At 34.8% G+C, this 26,121-nt stretch overlaps 1 protein-coding gene across 8 annotated transcripts; it reads left to right on the top strand.

Annotated features, from left to right (window-relative positions):
* The first annotated feature begins 98 nt into the window (after window positions 1-98).
* On the top strand, window positions 99-23,087 carry LOC138325263 (oxysterol-binding protein-related protein 9-like). 8 transcript variants are annotated; one of them, XM_069270797.1, is made up of 21 exons: window positions 99-237; window positions 1,335-1,385; window positions 1,984-2,062; window positions 2,584-2,660; window positions 3,178-3,273; window positions 3,758-3,835; window positions 4,118-4,168; window positions 6,187-6,244; window positions 8,974-9,093; window positions 11,074-11,182; window positions 11,657-11,760; window positions 12,306-12,335; window positions 14,979-15,141; window positions 15,573-15,741; window positions 16,533-16,617; window positions 17,342-17,516; window positions 18,449-18,545; window positions 19,209-19,334; window positions 19,969-20,060; window positions 20,679-20,814; window positions 21,262-23,087. In XM_069270797.1, the coding sequence occupies exons 1-21, from the start codon at window positions 130-132 to the stop codon at window positions 21,358-21,360; spliced, it is 2,103 nt and encodes a 700-aa protein (XP_069126898.1). In that variant the 5' UTR covers window positions 99-129; the 3' UTR covers window positions 21,361-23,087. The 8 variants fall into 8 exon arrangements, with proteins under 8 accessions (XP_069126898.1, XP_069126896.1, XP_069126897.1 ...); XM_069270795.1 differs by having other exon boundaries at window positions 6,187-6,274; XM_069270796.1 differs by having other exon boundaries at window positions 4,118-4,195.
* The last annotated feature ends 3,034 nt before the right edge of the window (window positions 23,088-26,121 follow it).

The following is a 26,121-nucleotide window of genomic DNA, read 5'->3' as shown; positions in this document are numbered from 1 at the left end:
CGTGACTTTTCGATTGGCTATAATATAATTGAAGCGATCTGATTGGTCGCTGAAAATCTTCTGCTATCGGAACTCCTTTGACAAAATAGATGCCTTCCGATGTGACACTTCCCACTTCCGACTAACAAGATGGCCGTAATCGAAGGTCCACTTAGCAAGTGGACAAATGTAATGAAAGGATGGCAATACAGATGGTTCGTTCTAGACGAAAGCTCTGGCATCCTGTCGTATTTTACTGTAAGTCACACCGATTGCGACTGACAATCGTACTTGCAACATTCTCAATGTCTTTATTTGAAGAAGACAATTAACCCCCCTCCCCCAGCAAATAAACAAAAAATTGTTAGGATTCGCAAAACTTTGTTGTTTGATACTTATGAAGACGTATTGGTGTTTTGTCTTGATGGCACATACAGGGTTCTTTTAAGCGTATATTATTTAGTTACTTGCAGATCAGCTCAAAAGTTACTTTGGGGCGAATTGTCTTGTTCATTTCAAAGATCAGTGATCATGCGATTGTAAATATGATGTCATCGTGTAAACCAACACTAGCCTAATGGTATGAGATAACTCCCATAGACTGATAAGTGGGTCAACAAAAGTATAACTTATTAAACATAAACATAACTGTCTCGTAAGCCAATTAATGGCTGGGCATTTTTTCTACTGAAGAATATTTTTGATTGTATATATATGTTGTGTAAAAATGTGTGACATGGTAATAAAATATATCATTATCATTATATAAAATAACTGTAATGATATGACTGAGGAAGCTTCATAATTCTTACTTCACAAATATTTACAAATGTTTTATCAGAATAAACTTAATTACTACCAGGTACTTTACTTTTGATGTGAAATCAATTAGTGTTAATTAAATCAAGGATTTATAAGTGTGAAGGATTCGTGATTGTCTCTTTACACTACTAAACACCATGCAAGACGCCTATGAACCGAGAAAAAAACCCTGTTTTTCTCAACAAATACTCGTCTCATCGAATCAAAAGAAACACCAATGTAAAGTTTATTAAATTTATTACTTGCTTTAAGAATGGAATATTTAGAGGATATGTTTTAAATTTGCGTTAAAAAAATATGCCAGCTCTTGAAATGACAGTCCGCTTCAGAGAGTAAGACGATAACCTTCGCACCCACAAGCTACATCAAAGGCTGCGCCGGCAGATATCAAAGGAAAATCAGTCACCGCTCAACGTCGTGGTCCGTGCCCAAACACAAAAGCTCCTGCCTTGTATTTCCCCAAAACCCAGTGTGACCTATCTTTCTCATATACGTCCTTGATTAAATTGTGGAAATTTTTCATTTAATTTCAGTCAAAAGAGAAGATGATGCGAGGAGCCAGGCGAGGCTGTGTAAGACTAAAGGTTTGTTTTAATTACCAGTCGCTGTATTGAACCAACACATTTGTGGTCGTGAAATGCAATTTTCAGGAGTGAACAATACAAGCATTCTTTAATCTAGTTTTAAAGAGTTCTGATGATCTAATGTGTAGAAAATATTGCACATGTGATACCAATAGTCAAAATTCCTTCATATATAAAACTATTTAAGATTAATTACATTTGTATTTGTAAAGTGAAAAGGAATATTTTCTATGCTTATAATTAAAACAAATTGTTCTCTGGAGGCAGTTGTTTGAGGTAATGTGATATATAATAAACATTTTGTCAGAAACTTTTGTGAGATATCAGACTTGCGACCGTTTTCAAGATCCTGATAGAGGTGTATTGTATTCAATGTCTTTTTCAAGCAACATAGTTGCCATTTTATTGCTTTGTCTCCAACCCATGAAACCATAATTTGCTAGGAAAATTAATATAGATTAATAGCGTATGCTTTACACAAGGTTTAATTACAATACATGTATTAGATAATTTTCAGTACAAGTTAATATATTGAGGGTATGTGTATTTCTTGAGATGATATCTTGAGATGTGCAAAGATTCGATTCACATATTACAGGGTGCAGTGATTGGAATTGATGATGAAGATGACAGCACATTTACAATAACTGTGGATCAAAAAACATTCCATTTTCAAGGTTTGTGACAACAATACTAAAAAGAAAAGATAGAAAAATGAAAGTAATTCTCGGTCTTGTTTATAAAAAGAAAAGATAGCCAAAATCAAAGTAATTCTCGGTCTTGTTTAGCCAAAATCATCAATATTGGTGGATAATTAATTTAATTACCCTCATTATATATAGCTCTCCCTTCATACCTTTGCAAACATCTACTGTCTCATCTTTGATGAGGGTCAAGAAAGGGGATACAGTAGGTAGCATCACTGGCAAGTGGCAACTGCCTGATATGAAGTATGATATAGGTATCTGATTGAACTGAAACTTGATCACGTTAATATGCTATATTGATGAACATATTAGCTTTATTTTCAAGAAGTGGTTTTAGTGTTTAAGTGGTAAAATCTTAAGAATATGTTGTTATTTTACACTGTTAATGACACCCAGTTGAATTAAGACTCTTTATGCATTGTTAAAAAGTACTGCAAAGATTTGGTATTTTCTGCATAAAAACTAAAATAAGTTTCGTTTTACATTCATAGCTCGAGATGCTGATGAGCGAGAAAAGTGGATACAAGGACTAGAAAATACAATACTAAGACATTCCCATTCCATTAAAGTAAGTATACATATGGGCTAGAGAATGCAATGCTTCAATATTCCCAGGTTCCTAGTTTTTGTTAACCTATTGGGACAGTTGTCAGGTATTGATTAGAGTGGTGATTTGGTGAACTCCTGACCAGGCATCCTTCACTTCCAAAACTTGACACAAACAAACATAGAATATCTACGAGTCTATAATATGAACCTCAGTGGGAATTCACTGACACATTGCAACTTATCTAAAGCGTATGTCCCAGGGACCAGCATATTTGGTCAGTATAGCCAGGTTTCTAGAATTTACAGGTCTTTATTAGTATAGATTAGGAATGAAAAATGTTACAAGATAACGCTGGAATACACTGGGATCTGGAACAGACAAGGGCCAGTTTTGACAAGTTAACTGTTATTCTGTACTTCATCGAACAGAGAATTTATCATTCACATTATCTTTCTGTTTTTTATTTAATTTTGATTCATCTGTTGATAGATTTAGATGTGTTGTCTTCTTCAGTGTGTTGCTATATATTTTTCAGAAGCAGGAAACTAAATCGGTTCCCACGGCTGCAGACTTTGACAGAAAACTTGCAGAAACAGATGCTTATTTACAACTTCTGATCGGTCAAGTGCAGGTAAAATAATGCTAATATTCCTTATTTGAACCTTTGTTTTCCATAAAATGATTACTAAGTATATTGAAATGAAAAAAATGGGAACTCCCAATCAATTCTCATCATTTATGTAGAATACTTATTGTAGTTCTTTGATACCAAAAAAATAAACAAATTGTGATTTGGATAAGTTGTTCAGGGGAGACGACTCAATAGTAACACAAAAAATGGTTAATTTTTCATGATCCATGTATAACATTACCTATTTAATTGACAGGGATCATTTTCTTTCACATATTTAAGTTATTTTTGGGCTAAATTGATAGTTCTTCAGATACTACTACAGCCACTGAGACATTTCACATCCAAATGCAAACGATATGGAAAATAAGTGGACATTTATATTTCCATTCTAACAAAACTTAAGTTTTGAGTTGAAGTGGTTTTGTTTCCTGATTTCTTTGAATAATAAAGAATGTCAGATGGTTATTGTTGTCATTTTCAGACATTGGATACAAGAATTGAGGCTTGTGAAGATGTGTCAGCCAAAGAGAAATACAGTGTGTTAAAAGTGACAGCCGAGGTAAGGCAGCCAGGATATTTCTATACATTCTTCTTTATAAAAAATAACGCAGTTAGCTCAGAAATCTTATATTGGGTTAAAGGAGTTCAGTATCCCAAAACTCTTACACAGCTCCTTCTTAAACATTGATAAACAAAAACACCTGATTTTATTATATTCATGAATGAACCTTACCTTCATTTAAAGTTAGAAGTTATCAAGCTTGTAGGTTATTGAAAATTGTATGTCTATTACTGTTTATTTATATGTGTATCTGCCACTTGATATCTTTTCTACTTGCAGGCTATGATTGAAGCTATAAAGCATGCCATTGTTATGCTTCAAATAGCGAAGGTAGGCTCCCCAGAAAATAAGAAAAAGGTATTTGTTTTTCATTCGATATGTAGAAGGACTAACTCTGCCTACTTCTGAAGCCCTGTAAATCACCTGGTACAGCTATACATTTCAATGTAAAATTATGAAAACTTGGTATGATTTTGTTTGGATGTAACTTTGATGTAAATGTAGGTAACTGTATATGCCGGAGTGATTTGCAGTGTGTAGTTAACCAGGTAGTGTATCACTGTAGTGCTGTACTATAAACTGACACCACTGACATACTTTTTTGGTGATGGGGGAAAAACTAAACTTTAATTTGGTGGTATAGCTGGTACTATTACAAGGAAACTTTCAACTAACTTAACGAACTAACCAGACATATATTCTGTTATCGCAATAACAGTACTATACACTTGTAACAGTTTATCTATTCAAGGATTGAATATAATTAATCTTAACTTTGTACCATATAACTCTTAAGTTTTCAACATCATTAAAATGTGTTTTGTTTTTCAGTCATTTTGTTGTTAGACTAAATGATTCTACCAAAGAAAGATTGTGTTTAGTGCCAAGATCAATTTCTTCATTGCAATGATGGTAACCTATGCTAATTAATGATAATTGCCTGGACATTTTAAACAAACTTAATTACTATGGAATAATGAAGCCGTTAAAACTATATTCTTGGTGTTTAGTTGTTGCAATTTGCAAAGTTTGTCAATGAATACTTCAACTTTCATTGTTGTTATTCCGTCTTTGCATATTAAAAAGATGTAGATATTGATTGTAACGTCATTATTAGTTCTGTGATCAAAAGTTTACATTCCATGACTCTAAACTGGTCAATTTGTACTTTGCTAGCTTTTCTATTACCGTATGCTGACTTCATTATGTTGTTAGATAGAACTGTGAGCATTTCCTTTTACTTGTCTTAGCAGAAAACGAAAGTAGGAGAAAATAACTTTATTACAAATTAATAAATAGATATATATACATTATGATTTCAGTATGATAAACTATTTTATATGCCAAGGGTTGATGGTGATCTAACCTTGCTAACTAATAGCTATAAATGGTGAATCTGTGACTTAACACCCTGGTTATATCATACGTACCGCTGCAAACACCTGGTGATATCATACCGGTACCGCTGCAAACACCCTGGTTAATCATACCGGTACCGCTGCAAACACCCTGGTTATATCATACGTACCGGTACCGCTGCAACACCCTGGTTAATCATCATACCGGTACCGCTGCAAACACCCTGGTTATATCATACCGGTACTGCTGCAAGATTCATGTTGAATTTATTCTATACAATACTTGGTAAAACATTTTGAAATGAAATGAAAATGGTATTGATTTATTGAGAAATAGACATTCTGTTTTATTATAAGATACAATGGGATAATTCACTCGTAAAGAATGCCAGACAGCCATTCCTAGTATCTGTTAGCTAGAAATTCAGGCCTATAAGCTACACTGCTTTGTTTAGAAGAATTTACAAATATTTACAAAGGGAATGTTGGTATATCTCATAGATTGAAGATAGCTAGAACTAGCTCTACTGTTAAAGGAAACTAGGTGTTTCTTACATTTTGGTCATTTCACTGGATTTAATAGGTTGATTTCATGATTACCCATTGGGAATTTTACTTTTTACTTTTAATTTGACATATTAAAAGAAAAAGATACAGAAGAGGTGGGAAATGTGAAAAGTGCTACAGCACAAAATCAGTTATTAATCTTATTGAGTTTGCATTGTGAAATTTTCAATGTATTTTGTAGTTTGTAATATATTTTTTGAATTAATAGAAAATGCAAATACTCACAAGAAATATCAAATGTAATAAGGCATTTAATTGAAGCCTTTGTTCACATTAATAATAATGAGAAATATAGATTTCATCAATTAATACAGGTATATTTCTAATATTGAGAAATTCCATACTCTGCTATATAATGTTGATTTTTTAAATAAATGAAGATTTATGTACTGTAATAAACTGATAGCTTGATGTACTTGACAGGAAAGTCTGAAGGGACCAGTAATGAACGGAACAATGCATGAGGCTGTGCTTACCTCAGGTGCAGATTTTGATCACTTTGGTCGGAGAGGTATTGTTCTAATTCTTACTAACCTGGCAGGGAAATATATCCTTTAGATAGAAGTAGTTGTATATTGCTACACCTTCACTCTCTATACTCTCTATATCTTCTGTAGTGAAAAAGTGCAAATTTCAGATTTTCAGAGAAATAGAGAATGTCAACATCAAAAACTCACAGTCTATTACTATTCAGTACCTTACAGTCATTGCTTCGCAAATTCAGCTGACCTGCATCAACTAATAAAGAAACTTGTCAGATGACCCACATGCAGGATGCCAGAATCAGCTGATGTTAGCTGAATAAGTGTCTCTATAGGAAGTATACTCTATCATGACTGGACATACAGATCCAGTTAAGCAAAGTTTTTTGACCATTGTTTCAATTGTGTTATATATATTGAATGTTAAATTGCCAGGGAACAAAGGAGATTAGCTATATTTATTGTCACATTGACTGGGAACAAGGGAGATTAGCAATATTTATTGTCAGATTGACTGGGAACAAGGGAGATTAGCAATATTTAATGTCAGATTGATTGGGAGCAAGGGATATTAGCTATATTTTATGTCAGATTGACTGGGAACAAGGGAGATTAGCTATATTATATGTCAGATTGACTGGGAACAAGGGAGATTAGCTATATTTTATGTCAGATTGACTGGGAACAAGGGAGATTAGCTATATTTAATGTCAGATTGACTGGGAACAAGGGAGATTAGCTATATATAATGTCAGATTGACTGGGGAAAAGGGAGATTAGCTATATTTTATGTCAGATTGACTGGGAAAAAGGGAGATTAGCTATATTTTATGTCAGATTGACTGGGAAAAAGGGAGATAAGCTATATTTTATGTCAGATTGACTGGGAACAAAGGAGATTAGCTATATTTTATGTCAGATTGATTGGGAACAAGGGAGATTAGCTATATTTTATGTCAGATTGACTGGGAACAAGGGAGATTAGCTATATTTTATGTCAGATTGACTGGGAACAAGGGAGATAAGCTATATTTTATGTCAGATTGACTGGGAACAAGGGAGATTAGCTATACATAATGTCAGATTGACTGGGGGAAAAGGGAGATAAGCTATATTTTATGTCAGATTGACTGGGAACAAAGGAGATTAACTATATTTTATGTCAGATTGATTGGGAACAAGGGAGATTAGCTATATTTTATGTCAGATTGACTGGGAACAAGGGAGATTAGCTATATTATATGTCAGATTGACTGGAACAAGGGAGATAGAGATACCTGATGTTGCTCTAACTAGAAAAAGGGGAGATGGGCAACATTGGCAAAGAACAGGGGAGATAATATTTAGTCACACAAACTAAGACAGGTAAACATATAGGAAATATCAGAGGAATTATCAATGTTATCAATCAGAATTCATAACAATATTGATTACTAACTTGGTGTTTTACTACTTGTTAATGGTTTCAAATTTTAAGATTTTTAGAATAACTATTTTCTTCTGTTTGACATAATTACTATAGAGTTGTTAAAGTTTACGGGCGAGATTTCACTATTTACTGTATGGAACTTATTTATGGAGATATTTTTATCATGAATCTTTTTTGTAGCCTTTGAAAGAATCATTTACACAACAGGGATTGTGATGTAAAACCATGCTTTTATGGGGAGGGGTCACATACTAGATTTCAAAAATTTGGGTGAATACATGAATTAGCAAAATTAAAAATACACAAATATTTGCAACTATACAGTATCACTCATTTTGACATACACTAGATGTTGAATTTTTAGCTCGCCTATTCGATGAATAGGGGGAGCTAATATTGTCGTGTCGGCGTCAGCGTTGGCGTCCCATTTCATGTTAAAGTTTTTTAGCAAGTTTCTGTTTTGTCAATTGTTTAAGCTTAAGTCATCATAAATGTTTATGATTTTATTTTCCTAATGTGTATGGATGCTGAACGTGATAATACAACCAATTTGGGGCCCTTTAGGGGTTTTTTGAGTCTGTTAATTTGTCATATTTCCATGTTAAAGTTTTTGAGCAAGTTTCTATTTTGTCTATTGTTTAAGCTTAAGTCATCATAAATGTTTATGATTTTATTTTCCTAATGTGTATGGATGCTGAACGTGATAATACAACCAATTTGGGGCCCTTTAGGGGGTTTTTGAGTCTGTTAATTTGTCATATTTCCATGTTAAATTTTTTGAGCAAGTTTCTATTTTGTCAATTGTTTAAGCATAAGTCATCATAAATGTTTATGATTTTATTTTCCTAATGTGTATGGATGCTGAACGTGATAATATAACCAATTTGGGGCCCTTTAGGTTTTTTTTGAGTCTGTTAATTTGTCATATTTCAATGTTTAAATAGTAAATACTTGAACATCAACTTCTTCTGAATAGGCGAGCTTCTCTTGTTATAAAGCTAATACTCTGATTAATGATATGTTGGATATTTTTCTTGTGGTATTTTACTTAGTAAAGTGAAAAGAAAATACTTTAAAAATACTTATGTTGTAAATAGTAATAGCTATTCACTCAGTAAGTGGTTGATATTTAGACCTTTACAAAACCAAGGTTAATTCTTTTCAATTATCATCAAGGTAAGCACATGGACTGGGGGTATTCAAACAAAATTAGTACTGATTGCATGTAAAATATATAATGGAGAGAAATCCAGCATCTTCTTGTTTCCTAGTTTTCTCACTGTGTGTGTTTGTTTGCAGCAAGCCAGCGGGATAATTCTCATTATTGTGGAATTCCTGCCTCCTTGTCAGCAGAGAGCATAGACCTCAACTCTTCTCTTCCTATTCCTGAAACCTCTACCAGCACACCTCTCCCCAGGGGTATGTCTCGCACGCCCTCACTCCAGTCACACTACTGTCAGACATACCTCTGTCTGTTTCAAATGCCCTCACTCCATTAACACTACTGTCACACACACTTCTCTCTGTCACACACACCCTAGCTCCAGTCACACTAATGACACACACACCTCTCTCTGTCACACACACCCTCACTCCAGTCACATTACTGTCAGACACACACCTCTCTCTGTATCACACACCTTCACTCCGTCACACTACTGTCACACACACTCCTCTCTGTCTCGCACACCCTCACTCCAGTCACATTACTGTCACACATACCTCTCTCTGTCACACACACCTCTCTCTGTCACACACACACCTCTCTCCAGTCACATTACTGTCCACACACACCTCTCTCTGTCACACACACCTCTTCGTCACATTGTCACACATCCTCTCTCTGTCACACACACCTCACTCTGTCACACACACACCTCTCTCTGTCACACACACACCTCTCTCTGTCTCGCACACCCTCACTCCAGTCACACTACTGTCACACACACCTCTCTCTGTCTCGCACACCCTCACTGCAGTCACACTACTGTCATACACACACCTCCGTCTGTCACACACACCTCTCACTGCAGTCACACTATTGTCATACACACACCTCTCTGTCTCACACACCCTCACTCCAGTCACACTACTGTCACACACACCTCTCTCTGTCACACACACCTCTGTCTGTCTCGCACACCCTCACTTCAGTCACACTACTATTACACACACATCTCTCTGTCTCGCACACCCTCACTCCAGTCACACTACTGTCACACACACCCCTCTCTGTCTCGCACACCCTCACTCCAGTCACACTACTGTCACACACACCTCTCTCTGTCACACACACCTCTCTCTGTCTCGCACACCCTCACTTCAGTCACACTACTATTACTGTCACACACATCACTCACTGTCTCGCACACCCTCACTCTCCTTCACACTACTGTCACACACACCCCTCTCTCTCACGCACACCCTCACTCCAGTCAAACTACTTCCACCACACTCTCTATACACACACCCATCCAGTCTCACTACTGTCACACACACACCTCTCTATCACACACACCTCTCTCTGTCACACACACCTCTCTGTGTCTCACACACCCTCACTTCAGTCACACTACTGTCACACACATTTCTTTCTCACAAACCCTTTCTGCAGTATTTGTTTTCTCAAGTCTTTAACACTGTCCTCTAGTGAGAAGACACAGATTAATAAAAGTTGTGAATTTACACAGTTATGCTTTGTTTATATCTGTTGTGGATTTTAAAAGTTGTTTTATCTAAAGTTTATCTTTCTTTTTAACACTAATTAATGATTTGAGCTTGATATGAGATGGTGTAAGGAGGAAATTGGGTTCATGTTAATGTATATACATGCAAAATATGCTTAAGTAGTAGTTTCTAGTAGTTTTCTATTTCTATGTTTTATTTGATGTGAAGGATGGAATGGTTTGATGGTGGTATATGGGATGATCTTATCTTTTTAGGATGTTATAGCTTTTTTACTTTGCTAATAACAGTAATCTGAGTTGAACAATAAATGTGATGAGGACCCAAATAAATCATGTTTTGTAAAAGGATAATTACAACCTAAAGATTGATCACAGATAATGTCATTTTACTTCTGACACTGTATACGCAATGGTGACAGTACAGGACAATGTGTGTTGACTTTAGTAAACAAAGAAACAATTATAAAGAACAATTGCAGTATACAAATAATCTTGAAAATTAGTTTCTTGATTCTGCATGGGTTAAGTAGACATAATTGTTCTGGAGAAGATGTTGTTTAGAAAAGACATTATTGTTATTCACACTGTAAAGAGACAGTTTTAAAGAATTCTACATAATCTTATTGTTTAGAGGTGTGATGTATGGTCCCAATAATTAATATACTAGAATTTTTTAAGTAAAACATTATCAGGTTTGTATGTCTTTTTACAGACGAGAACAGTTCCAGTATAGCTGTACCAGAAACATCGTATTCCAGTAGTGAGGATGAAGATTTCTTTGATGCTGAGGACTTCAAGTCTACTCCAAAAACAAGTCCTGAGTGAGTTTACTACATATATAGTTCCAGTACACATCAGTAGTCTTAGGAAACCTATCGAGAAAACAGGACAGCTTAATTTTTAAACTTCATGCAATTGCTATTACAATAGTTGTTTATGGTACCGGTACTTTAGATATTAAACAAATGTCAGGTCTTGATGTCCTAAATAATATTTATAAATTAAGTTCATGTTAAAAATAAATCTGTTCCTATGCTCAAACACTCATTGATTGAGACTATCTTGTCTTAAATTATTTTTTCAGTTATTTGATGAATATTGAGAAAGTGAAGGTCTTTGCCTTGCTTATAAATTAAAAGCTTTAAAGCTAAAATTAAGACAACGAATGAACAAACATTTAGTCTTTGAGGTTGCATGACAAGTCTTTGAGGTTGCATGGGACAAGACTTTTTTGTTTCTGATTGTCTGTTCATTCTTCTGTTTTCTTGAGCATTTCCTAAATAATGTTATTTCAGAAAATCAACGTCTTCATCTTTGATGACAACGCCGAGTCCAGACGGGGAGGAGGAGAAGCGTGATCCCCCACAGATTATAGCATCAGAGGACGACTACTTCGACGGTAAGTATAAGCCCATTAAAATAGTCTACCAGTTAGTTCTAACTGAAATGTTATTTTCCTTGATGGACGATATAGCGTATTGAATTGCCTTTGATTCTGTTATGTAGCAGGCTATTTATAGGTATCAATACATTAGTGTCAGCAGCGTCATCTGTAGTTATATAGGTACTTTTAATTAACCACGTCATTTTCACAATATACCAATTTTTGCTATACACCAATTTTTGCAATATACCAATTTTTGAATTATTTTGCCAGAGAGGTCAAACTCTAATTCAAATGTTTTACAAATAGTTGTAAAATGAATACAGGTATATGAATGTATATTTTATAAATTTAAAGTAAGGGATTTACAGTACACGGTTCTATGTGAGTACTAGTTGGTTTAGACAAATCAGACTCAAATTTTAAACCGTCTTCTTTACACCAAAACTACTTGCTTGTGATTGTTTTTAGGTCCAAAGGTTAAAGATCAAGAAAATAGTAAGAAACAAAATCCACTCCCATTGAATTACTGCTCATCTGACATGTGTTTTTCTTTTCAGAACTCTATGATGATCGTGATACAGAAGAGTGTAAGTTGTTTTCTCACTAACTTTAAATAATATCAATAAGTTTTAAAGGAGTCCATGCATAATTTCAATGTTAGTCTTACCTTGCCAACTCTTCAAAGAGATAAATATAAACTGCCTCTAAATCCTAGGCTTGGTTATAACCGGAACAAGGACGTAAAGCTACATCAATCAATCAATGGCCCAATTATTTGTCCTAGGCTCGGTTATAACCAGAACAAGCCCCATCAATCAATAAAAGCCTCTAAGTTGTGTGCAATGTCAAAACCTTATACAAATACATGTACATATATGTTGGTTTTTTTGGTTCAAGTTTTGTCAATATATCTTTACATTTATGAATTTCTGAACTTAAATTCTCATTGGAATGCATTACAGATGCTTTGGGGAAAAGTTCTAAGTTCATAAATTAAAGAGACATTCTTCAAATTCTGTTGTAATGCTTTCCTTATGATGGAGAAAATTTAAGGGATTTCATTATTAATGACTTTTTTTCATGAAATATGAAATGAATATAATGGTGAAAACTGTATGTAACATTGAGTTCATGGCATCTTTTTTGTGACAACCTGTACTGATAGACATCCTCTTTTTTTGTGACAACCTGTACTGATAGACATGCTACTTTTTTGTGACAACCTGTACTGATAAACATCCTCTTTTTTGTGACAACCTGTACTGATAGACTTGCTTCTTTTTTGTGACAACCTGTACTGATAGACATGCTTCTTTTTTATGACAACCTGTACTGATAGACATGCTACTTTTTGTGACAACCTGTACTGACAGACATGCTACATGAACTTTTTGGTGACAACCTGTACTGACAGACATGCTACTTTTTTTGTGACAACCTGTACTGATAGACATGCTACTTTTTTTGTGACAACCTGTACTGACAGACATGCTACTTTTTTGTGACAACCTGTACTGATAGACATGCTTCTTTTTTGTGACAACCTGTACTGATAGACATGCTACTTTTTTGTGACAACCTGTACTGATAGACATGCTACTTTTTGTGACAACCTGTACTGACAGACATGCTACTTTTTTGTGACAACCTGTACTGACAGACATGCTACTTTTTTGTGACAACCTGTACTGATAGACATGCTACTTTTTTGTGACAACCTGTACTGATAGACATGCTACTTTTTTGTGACAACCTGTACTGATAGACATGCTTCTTTTTTGTGACAACCTGTACTGATAGACATGCTACTTTTTTGTGACAACCTGTACTGACAGACATGCTACTTTTTTGTGACAACCTGTACTGACAGACATGCTACTTTTTTGTGACACCTGTACTGACAGACATGCTATTTTTTTGTGACAACCTGTACTGACAGACATGCTACTTTTTTTGTGACAACCTGTACTGATAGAGCCATGCTACTTTTTTTGTGACAACCTGTACTGATAGACATGCTACTTTTTTTGTGACAACCTGTACTGATAGACATGCTACTTTTTTGTGACAACCTGTACTGATAAGACATGCTACTTTTTTGTGACTACCTGTACTGATAGACATGCTATTTTTTTGTGACTACCTGTACTGATAGACATGCTACTTTTTGTGACAACCTGTACTGATAGACATGCTACTTGTTTGTGACAACCTGTACTGACAGACATGCTACTTTTTGTGACAACCTGTACTGATAGACATGCTACTTTTTGTGACAACCTGTACTGATAGACATGCTACTTTTTTGTGACAACCTGTTACTGACAGACATGCTACTTTTTTGTGACAACCTGTACTGATAGACATGCTACTTTTTGTGACACTGAGGATTGAAACCAAATTTGGCCAGAAAACATAGGGGACTTGGGGGAGGCCCAAGGAGAAAATAGAACTGTATAAAATTTTGGCTCTGACCCAAATTTGACCCCTCTTGGACCCCTGGGGGCAGGAGGGGACGGGGGCCCCAATAGGGAAAATTTAGGTAAATCCTATTTTTTGAGCAGATAAAAGAGTGGGGACCCAATAGGGGAGAATTAGAGGTAAATATTCAAATTCCTTCAGAAAAGAAACAATGAACCTTAACTAGGCATTTACAAACCAGGTGAGCGATACAGGCCCTCTGGGCCTCTTTGTTTGTGACAACCTTTGTACTGATAAGCCATGCTAATACTTTTTTTGTGACAACCTGTACTGATAGACATGCTACTTTTTTGTGACAACCTGTACTGACAGACATGCTACTTTTTGTGACAACCTGTACTGATAGACATGCTACTTTTTTGTGACAACCTGTACTGATAGACATGCTACTTTTTTGTGACAACCTGTACTGATAGACATGCTACTTTTTTGTGACAACCTGTACTGATAGACATGCTACTTTTTGTGACAACCTGTACTGATAGACATGCTACTTTTTTGTGACAACCTGTACTGATAGACATGCTACTTTTTTGTGACAACCTGTACTGATAGACATGATACTTGTTTGTGACAACCTGTACTGATAGACATGCTACTTTTTTGTGACAACTTGTACTGATAGACATGCTACTTTTTTGTGACAACCTGTACTGACAGACATGCTACTTTTTTTGTGACAACCTGTACTGATAGACATGCTTCTATTTTGTGACAACCTGTACTGACAGACATGCTACTTTTTTCAGTGGGTTCCCTGGAGAAACACGGCAGTATAATAGCTCACCTGTTATCACAGGTGAGAATCGGCATGGATCTAACCAAGGTTGTGCTTCCTACTTTTATTTTGGAGCGGAGATCACTACTGGAGATGTATGCAGACTTCTTTGCTCACCCAGATCTGTTTATCAAGTAAGTGTGATATTTTACCAATGTTACCTAGTCTGTACTTTCCATGGCCCTCTCACAAGTAAGAGATTTACATAAAGTGTCATCCATTGTTCATCACATCCTGGCCCACTTTGCAATATGGAACAGGACATTTGTATCTTCAAGTCATTTCAAGCTTAATTTTCAATGGTATAGGGTGTAATGAATTTGTAACTTGAAATCATTTGATTTTTAGCTCACCTGGTCCAAATGGCTGGAGAACCTATGTCAAGACACAAATTTTGTCAATGACATCTGTCTATCTATCCATCTTACATAAACTTTTCTCTAGGTGCAAATTTTTTCAATGACATCTGTCTTACATTAACTTTTCACTACAATTTCTACTTGTCACAAACCAAATTTATATCCGTTGACTATTTGTTACAATAAGGAGGTACTGTTGTTTGTAGAATTCCTGATATGGACACACCGGCCGAGAGGATGATACAGCTGGTCCGCTGGTACATGTCCGCCTTCCATGCCGGCCGTAACAGTGATGTGGCCAAGAAACCATACAACCCTATTCTAGGGGAGACCTTTTGCTGTCACTGGAACATGCCTGACTGGCCAAAAACCACGGTTAGTAATGTAGTTATGGTATATGTACCGTATTTGACCTAATAAATGCCCAAGGGAGGGGTTAAAAATTGAAAAATGAAAGTGCACTTAATACCTAGGATTAAAGGGCTAAAATTTCAAAAAATGTTTGCATGGCCTGTAAATTAATCAATTAACAAAAAGTAATCAAATGAAGAAATTTTCCCAATTTTTCATAGTTTCAGTCTGTAGTTATGTCAATATAAGTGAAATCTGGCCTCAAAAATTATGAGGGGCGATTATAGAAATGGATGCAATTATTAGGTCTAATACATGTATATAGTTCTATCAGAATGGAAAAAAATAATGGTAACTACAGTCCTGTATATCCGGCTTTGAGCTTTATCAGGCTTTGAGCTTGGTGTCCCTCAGATAAAATGGGGTCCCTTTGTTTAATTATAATGAACTTTAAGAAAAATTAGAGTTACATTTAATTTCATGTTCTGTGCTTAAGTGATTCTGTATGTTTATGAGTACCAAGTAGTTCTATCTGGTATATCTATTGACAAAACACTATGTAATGTAAGTACATGTATAATCATGCCCAAAACTACAGTAATGAAACTACATCTTGCCACTAGACAGTGAAAAAAAAAGTATAACTTCCCAGTAAGTTGTTGCTATTTTTTAAATTACAACAAATAAAAAGCAATAACACTTTCCTTACCTACAGGGATAAAATAGATGAAGTTGTCTTAATGCTCCTGCTAATGTCCCAAAAAACCCCATCATGGTGATATTACCTGGTAGTATTGCTTCCATTTCTTTTGTAGGATCTAGCCGATGATGGTCCAGTTCCTTGGTCAACTAAAGAAAATTTAGCATTCATCGCAGAACAAGTGTCACACCACCCTCCTAGTTAGTACTGATCACCAGCCCATCAGTATATACTGAGCTATCTTATATATAGATATTGATTGCTATGTCAATAGTGATTGCTATGTCTTTTGTTTTCGTGATTGATGTTTTGCTCAAAAAAATAATACAAATAATATAGCTATTCATATTATTGCTACATTAACTGCATTAAAAAAAAATCTATGTGTCAAGAAAGCTTTTTATGAATCTTGATGTTCTATGCGGTATCAGAACCAATTATATCCAATAATAATCTTGTGTCTAGTGAAAAGTCCATATATGGAGGAGGAGTCATTCATATCATTTGAATTTTTGGTTTCATATGGTATTTATCCTCCCTTGTCCTTACACTTGTTATTTGCCTAGCTTCTATTTCACACAATGCATTATTTTCTCATTAACTCCACCATTGGATCACCCAGGTGAGATTGTGGGTCATGTACCAAATGTGGGTCACTAAAACCTTTATTTTTTACCTTTGTTCTAAATGATTTATCTCTTTCACCCCTGAATATTTTTTATGGACTGGTCTAGTCTTTGATGTAGAAGAGTCTAAATGTGTCTATAAGGATGAATGAGTTACATTTTTCTAGACTACACTTCTTGTTAGGATTTCATATTTGAGATATTGGTCCATGTAAAAAATAGCCGTAAAGAGAAAGTAAGCCTTATGCCCATTGCCCCTTTGTTTCTTTCTTTAAAGTCTGATTATTTTTTTTTACAGTTTCTGCATTCTATGCTGAGCATTACAATAAAAGAATTTCATTGGACGGATACATTTGGACTAAGTCTAAGTTTCTTGGCCTGTCAATCGGGGTTCATATGATTGGAAAAGCTGTAGTATCTTTAATAGACCATGATGAAGAATATGTTATCACCTTCCCCAATGGCTATGGCAGGTAAGAGGTCCTTTCAGCCTTTTACTAATATATACCGTAAATTCACTTTTCACACCAGATATTTCATGCTGATGTCTGTTATACTAATTTAATTTTCTAAGATGTCTTTAGTAAAGCAAGTATTGCTAATGTTATTGTGTGAGTTCACCATTGCCCTTCAAAATTTATTTCACACTGAAATTTGATTTTGCCAAAATAATTATATTTACAGCATAACACATGAAAGTTCCATAGCAGAAAAGAAAACACTCGTGAACATTTCATAAATTAGTATGGATGACCCAACATAATGGTTTTCTGTGCATTTTTCTTCTCATTAGTAAAAATAGAATCCTTGTAGAGTTTTTTCATGCAGTCATTATGATTATATCGCTTTGGTTGGTATGTTAATACCCAAGATATTTATACCATGCTGTTCTTAGCCATTCGGGTAAAGTATTTTTGCTGTGGACATAACCATGACTGGTTTCCTGGCTTCATTAGAACCATAAACTGTTACATATAACCAATCTCTGGAGTAGCAAATTTTCTTGCTAGTACCGCAGCCTTGATAATGCTGACATTTTGTGTGGAAGCTATTTCAGTAATCCGTATCAGTGATGGTGTAGTCAAGCATTACCATTTTGCAGGCTATTATGTTTTATTTGTAAAACTTTTAGATTTTAGTGGAAACCCTTAATTTTCATCAAATGTGGAGTTGGGACGCACATGTTTTACAAACAAATCTACAAAGACTTTTTGTATGAAAAATGATGACAATTGATAAAAAATTACTTTCAGGCACTTTCATTCCCAATCAACAATTCAATATTAATTAATAACACTAAACCAAACAGTTTAATTTCATCAAAGGAATAATTGCATATATATTTAAGATATATATATCAATGTACATGGCTTTCTTCTATCAAGGGAGATAACTTTCATTGTAGGTCAATCCTTACAGTGCCTTGGGTTGAACTTGGAGGGAAAATTACCATTACATGTGCCAAAACAGGATTCTCTGCCAATGTAGACTTCCATACTAAGGTCAGTCAGTGTGTTCTCTTAATTATAGCCATACAATAATATACCAGTATGTGTTTAAAAGTGTACCACGGTTTTGAGATTAGAAAAGTGATGTGGTTAAACTATGAATTACCGTTGATTAGTCTCACCTTACTGTGATTGTGATGCCGTCATTTGAATGATTTTTGTGATGTCATAATCGCCAGAAATTGGGACTGATTGTCTGTAAATCGTAATTTATCAATGTTGTTTTGAGATCTCCAACTGTTATACAGTTGCTTTAAGGTCTCTTCCTAGGATTATGGGGAAAATATTTCAGTATATCGTTTGTAATTTTAAATTCAACTATGTTATTTCCTAATAAATGCCATTAAGTGAAGAAAAATTATTAACAAAATTTGATATTGGTTGGAAACAATAATCATTTCTTATGTGGACTAAATACTGAAGTAATGAATTAGCTGCCTCACATTAAATAAGTGTTACACAGTCAAATAATCATGGGCTTACGTAAATAAGCATTACCAAGTCTAATGATCATTGGCATTAGGTAAATAGCATTAATTACCTAGTCAAGTAATGATTGGTTTTAGGTGGTCACTATTTAATGCTCACAGTAAACAAACACATGTGATGAGTACATGTCTTTGAGAAGTCAAAATGGTGAACTTTTGTGTTATACAGCCATTCTATGGAGGCAAGAAACACCAGATTACTGGACACATTTACTCACCAACAGACAAAAAAAATGCAATTGTGACCATTGATGGCGAGTGGAATGGGATCATGTATGCGAAATACAGCTCAGGGGTAAGACTAAAATAAGGAACATGAAAAGTTGGTGAATAATGTGAAAATAGCCAACATTTCACTGTGTACATATGTGTCTATGAATTTAGCAAAATTGACCCCTTTTGGTGCCATTCAATCTTATAGGCCTCAGGTGGCACATACTGTCAACCAATGTTTATTCGTGGCTATTAAATTTCGCGAATTCCTTTTCAAAACAAGTTCGCACAGATTAACTTTTGCGAACCAGACTGCATAGAATTCTACTTTCATTTGATACTACCATACTAAGTCATATCGATAATAATTAGCGGAGAATAACTTTCATGAATTTCAGTCGATGGCAAAATTCGCGAAAGTAAATCGCAAACGAATAAAAGTTGGTTTACAGTAGATTCACCCAAGTCTGTCCTGTGATGTTCCATTCTGATTTCATTTACTTTCATATCTTACAAACATATTTAATGTTATATTCATGTAGCATAATTTCTGTTAACAAGTTTGACATTATTGTGTGAACTGTCCAGTTATTGTAAAATTGAAAATTTTCACTCTGTCTTAATTAATCAGATATTATTGTGAGAGGGTAAAGGATCCAATTACACATGTCATTTTATGTGATGTTGTATCTTATAACACAAATTTCAATTTGTAGAGAAATGAAGCTTTTGTGGATACTAAGAAAATGGCCATCGTGAAAAAAAGAGTGAAACCACTGGATACACAATCAGAGTTTGAATCTAGAAAGTAAATATGACAATGAAGCTAAAATGATTGGAAAAATCAGATGACAAGGGCATTTTAATTTTAAAAAAAGTAGTGTGATTACAGTCAAATTTGTCATAGCGACCACTTCTGTAAGAAAGACCACCTGCTTATTAAGACCACTCTCTAGGGGTCCCAACTAACAATTTGACCTGTGTATAAAGACCACTTGGCTTAAAAGACCATTTTCCCTTTGTCTTAAAGACAGGTTTGGCTGTATTAGGAGATTATATATTGAACAGATATAAAATAAATAATGTCAACATTTGATGAAAATAATTTTTTTCCCCTAAAATTGAAGAACATTAAAAAATGTTTGATGTCCTCTCTTGAAATAAAGGGGAAAAATTGATCTAAAAATTGTTTATTCTAAAGCTTTCAGCAAAATTATTCATTGTTTAGCATAGCAGACACATATACTAAAATTAAAAGTAAAGCATATTTTAAAATTGTTTATAATTTTTTTGAATGGCTAAAAAGTTTGAAAATAAATACTGGTTACCTTATATTGGTCTGAAAAAAATAAATCCTATGCCCATCGGGTGAAAATTGATACATGTCCTTATTGTTATTATTCGTAGCATTGTCTTTTTCTGCTAGGTTATGGGAACAGGTAACCAGGAACCTGAAGCAGAAAAATGTAGAGGTTGCAACAGAATTCAAACATAAGTTGGAGCACCGGCAACGAACAGAAGCAAAAGAAAGGAAAGAAAAGGGACTGAAATGGGAGACTAAGGTACTAAACAGTTTAACAAGATTTCAGACCAGGTTATCTAAACAGTAACCCCACAAAGTAAAGGGTTTAACAATTCCACAAGGTGTCCAGATATTCAGATTTTGACCTGAAGCACACTATAGAAAAAAAAAAAAATAATTGGAGGGATACTCTTTTTTCATATTCTGTCATTATGTTTATTCAAAACTTGTCATATATTGAATTCTGTATGTATAGGTGAAATAAGAAATGGAAAATGAGAATCTGTTCTTTACTTATTGTTTGGTAAAATAATAGTTGCTTATTATAGGTGAGTGATACAGTTAATCCAGGTCATTTGTACCCTATACCAGAAAAACGTTTTGATATTAAATATAGGTTTTGATATACATGTACATTTGACAATAAGAAAGAGTTATTAGTTTATATCAGACAGAATACATTTTTGGTAACAATTACTTATTTCAGCAATTCCATGAGGTAGGCGAGCATTGGGTGTATGACCGACCACTAATGAAGCGCCTGGGGAAAGGCACCCCTACACGTACTCCTACTGACTCTTTGTGAATAACGAGGGACAGCCTCACTTCAGTCTTACATCACAAGATAAGGAAGCAATTGTGACAATGACAATTTTACAATCATGGAACTACTGAAAAGTTTTACTTCAGTCATGGGACCAGAGAATATAAATAAATTAAGTTCATTTTGTAATATACAAAAAGACGTTTTGTGGTGGGAAACTTTTTTGTATGAAGCAAAGCTAAGGTAAAACAAACATAGCTTGTTAAGTTATTATTATATTAGAATTTTGTTGTCCTTATCATCTAGACTCAATATGATGCAGATATTCATTATATACTTAATGAGTAAGTTTAGATAATTTTACTGCTCAACGATACCATGAAAAGTTTTGTCTAGCATGATATCCCATTATTTATTTGAACACATTATATATATATGGACAAACTCATCAGTGATATTTATATTATTATTTCCCATGCAAATAGACCTTGCCCTTGCTATTTAAATACTACCTAGTAGCTACAATATATCCAAGCAAATTAATGTGCTCAAATGAAAGTGCTAAAGAAAAGTTTATTCATTTTTGTTAAAGCCTTTGATATTTTTTAATAGATAATTTTTGTAAGTCCATGGGTTGTGTTGGCTGAGAGTAGTAATGGTGTCTGATATTCTACCACTGGTCTTCAAACGACCTTTGGGTCATAATGGGAAGTTGTCAAGTGGTGGTTGCACGTCAGTGATATTTCTCTGGGAACTCTGGCTTTCTTACACAGCAATCATCCAAGGTTTATGTTATGATTGAAATACTAAAGAGTGTATCACTCTAGTTTTACATTCATATTGTCTTTTTCTATATCACTTCATGTAAATAAAATGTCCCTGCAATAATGAGAATAACAAGAGGCGTGTTTTAAATCTAGTAGTGCTACATCACAGTATTTACCAATAAGCTTTAAAATGTTGGTGTGAAAGGTTTGCATAAATGACTCCATATAAGTCCTCATATCATTGTTCGAAACCCACAAGGCCTGGCTCCATGTCAAACGATAGAGCAGAATCACATGGACTTCTAACCATGATTATTATCATGATAATATTACTAGTACATATGATGCTGTTTTTACAAAATCTGTGCAAAGGTATCTTAAAGTGAATAGTCGGGCAAAGAAAACCAGTCTAAATGCGTTCATTGGCCTTCCAAAAGTTCCCACATATTAATGCGACGGTCAAGGTCTGCTTACGTTTCCCAGTTCTGACCATTGAAATAAAGAAAAGGTGAAAACATTGAAAGCGAGGCTGCATGGAAATGTAACCACGGGCATAGTCAGCCGGGAGGACGTTTTAGGATTCCTATACTTTAAATTAATTTCTACATGCGCAGACAGATTTTGACGAGAAAGTTTATTTTTCTATTCCATAAGAAATTATTCTAGATACATTCACACCATTTTTACCGACTTTAGCCATCCTTACTCGACTGTTCACTTTAAGATAAAAATAAAAATAAACACCTACAGATATATATATATAATATTAATAAACCAATATATGTGGTATTTAAATTGTTGGCATTCTTTGTATATCTAGCCTAATATCAAAAAGCATCTTTACTGGAGAACAACACATGTGCTTTCATTCAGGATCTTACAATTTATATACATGAACATTGCTATAATGGATAATCTGCATATTTCAGTAATTTTCGACTTGAAACAAATTTTCAAGGTACGTGTATATGCATGTATGTTCTAGATACTACTGTGTTATCATATCACAAAAACAAAGTTTGAGTGGATCAAGTACTTTATTATATTAAAGTTGCAATACTCGTAATTATGTGTAAGCTTTGGAAGATAGATGTTTCACACTTACTGTGGATTTATCATTAAATGTTAACTTTGAAATTATGTATAAATTAAGATGCTCACGTATGTGCAAATACCTTACATATAAATTCTGTGATTTACAAATTAAAACTATGATGTTAAAATTTCAAAATTTTGTGTTTTCTTTGGTTTACTCAATGAAATTAAACTTGATAAGAAACTGAAATACACATAGCAAACTGTACCAAAACCGCAAATTGACTGATTAGAATTATTAAACGTACATTCACCATGCTAGACACTGATATGTTTAATCCTCTCTTTAAATCACTGCTGACCATAATTGAAATATTATGTGACAGTCTGGAATTCAATTTAGAAAAAAACCTTCCAACTAGAAAATGTCCAAAGGCCTTCCAAAAAAACAAGTACAAGGCCTTCAGAGACACCTTATTTAGAAATTTTGGGACTACCAACGTTACAATATAGGAGTTTGCTATACAATATGATTCAAGTATTTAGAATAATACATGGTTTTGACAAAACTAGTCGGGTATCATATGGATTACTTCCTTTGAAAGAAGAAAGGAGAACAAGGAATGCAGCAAAAACCTAAAGGTTAAAAGTCATTCTAACTATGAAGGATTTATCATGGTCCCCTGAGAAAGAATGACTCATTCTAACTCTGGAGAATTTATCATGGTCCTCTGAGGAAGAATGACTCATTCTAACTCTGGAGAATTTATCATGGTCCTCTGAGGAAGAATGACTCATTCTAACTCTTGAGGAATTATCATGGTCCTCTGAGGAAGAATGACTCATTCTAACTCTGGAGGATTTATCATGGTCCTCTGAGGAAGAATGACTCATTCTAACTCTGGAGGATTTATCATGGTCGTCTGAAGAGGACAAGTCATTCTAACTGGAGGATTTATCACGGTCCTCTGAGGAATACTGAGTCATTCTAACACTGGAGGTTTTATCGTGGTCCTCTCAGAAAGACGAGTCATTCTTACTCTCTGGAGGAATAATCATGGCCCTCTGAGGATGGCCGAGTCATTTTAACATTGAAGGAGTTATCATGGTCCTCTGATGAAGAATGACTCATTCTAACTCTGGAGGATTAATCATGGTCCTCTGAGGAAGACTGATGACTCATTCTAACTCTGGAGGATTAATCATGGTCCTCTGAGGAAGACTGACTCATTCTAACTCTGGAGGATTTATCATGGTCCTCTGAGGAAGACTGAGTCATTCTAACTCTGGAGGATTTATCATGGTCCTCTGAGAAAGAATGACTCATTTTAACTCTGGAGGATTTATCATGGTCCTCTGAGGAAGAATGACTCATTCTAACTCTGGAGGATTTATCATGGTCCTCTGAGGAAGACTGAGTCATTCTAACTCTGGAGGATTTATCATGGTCCTCTGAGGAACACAGTCATTCTAACTCTGGAGGATTTATCATGGTCCTCTGAGGAAGAATGACTCATTCTAACTCTGGAGGATTTATCATGGTCCTCTGAGGAACACAGTCATTCTAACTCTCGAGAGGATTTATCCATACATGATGAGATGAGGTAGGGTCCAATAAAGTTCAATCCCAACTAAGACATCCTTGATACTACAGGGGTTACCATAACTGATGTCACATCCACCCCTGGACTATCTCATAGTAAAACTGAAGGCAGCTCAGGAGAAAAAATCCAATCACAGGCCTTCCGAGACTTTCTTTGAGGACAACAGAGAGAATAATGCCCAACTTCAAAGGCACACAACCCCAATGTATCATTATACAGCTCTTTTGATGTACATCAAAGGACTAAATTACCTGTTCTGTTGTCTCCAGTTTTACTATGAGATAGTTCAGGGGTATAGATAACGTCAGTAACCCCTGAAGTATCAAGTGTCACCAAGGATTCACAGTATCAAAAGTTTTCTGGGGGTTTTTTTCCAATTTTTTTTTATGGCTTACATATTCTTGGAATAGTGTGAATGTCTTCATATGAAATAATTCTAAATTCTATCTCCATATACATGTCGTTTATTGCACATTCTGAACTGTATTTTCATCACATCTAATGGATAGCTTTTCACAAAAGTGACTGTGTAATCTATCATTTGAAAAGCCAATGTAGTATTCTCATTACTGAAAACTATGAATTCTGGATAAGCTTTAAAACCAGTATAGTAAAAACATGTTTATAATGAACACATTACATGGTTATTATTTAATAATTTTCATTCAAATCATTGTCCAGGTTTCTATAACATATTTGTAATACAAAGAATTACATGTATAACACTTATTTGACGATGTCATTTTTGTCGGTTTTCAGAGGTCCTTTATAACATACACAATTCATTAAGACACAGACCCTTGGTATTATAGATATACAGAAACCTCTATATATGTGTAGTACTGTCAACCTTGACACAGTGCTACATATAATGAGGTGTCTGTATCTCTATAGTGCTACATATAATGAGTTGTCTGTATATCTATAGAGCCAAGGGCCTGTGCCTTAAGCTTACATACAGCACCTGTTGGTGGCTTTGGCACCTCACATGGTATTCCTGACTTAAGTGATCTCTGAGTGGCCTTTGGGCTTAGATTTGTCACAAACAAGAGGTAAACAAGGTCGAGGAACATTCAATAATCATTTTTGACAATCTACTGCAATCATTACTTTGGTATATATCTGCCTAAAATTTTTAGCTCGCCTACTCGAAGAATAGGGGGAGCTAATGTTGTCACCCCGGCGTCGGCGTTGGCGTCCCATTTCATGTTAAAGTTTTTGAGCAAGTTTCTGTTTCGTCATTTGTTTAAGCTTAAGTCATCATCAATTTTTATACTGCATTTTGGTTCATAATGAGGATCACAACAGGAAAGTGGAATCAATGTAAAAAAATCCAACGTTCTAGTCAATATTTCCAGGTAAGACCAAGGGAGACAACTTCTTCTAACACATTGTTC

This window comes from Argopecten irradians, chromosome 6, assembly GCF_041381155.1.
Source record: "Argopecten irradians isolate NY chromosome 6, Ai_NY, whole genome shotgun sequence".
NCBI lineage: Eukaryota > Metazoa > Mollusca > Bivalvia > Pectinida > Pectinidae > Argopecten > Argopecten irradians.
The sequence above is the reverse complement of the archived record's forward strand: the minus strand, read 5'-3'. Positions and strand labels throughout refer to the sequence as shown.

What these genes read in the sequence shown, in the direction of transcription:
- LOC138325263 (XM_069270794.1), top strand. Translation starts at nt 130, where the DNA reads ATGGCCGTAATCGAAGGTCCACTTAGCAAGTGGACAAATGTAATGAAA. An exon ending in TGTTAAAAGTGACAGCCGAG is followed by an intron (nt 3,836 to 4,117) that starts GTAAGGCAGCCA and finishes TTCTACTTGCAG; the next exon opens with GCTATGATTGAAGCTATAAA. An exon ending in GACTGAAATGGGAGACTAAG is followed by an intron (nt 20,815 to 21,261) that starts GTACTAAACAGT and finishes TACTTATTTCAG; the next exon opens with CAATTCCATGAGGTAGGCGA.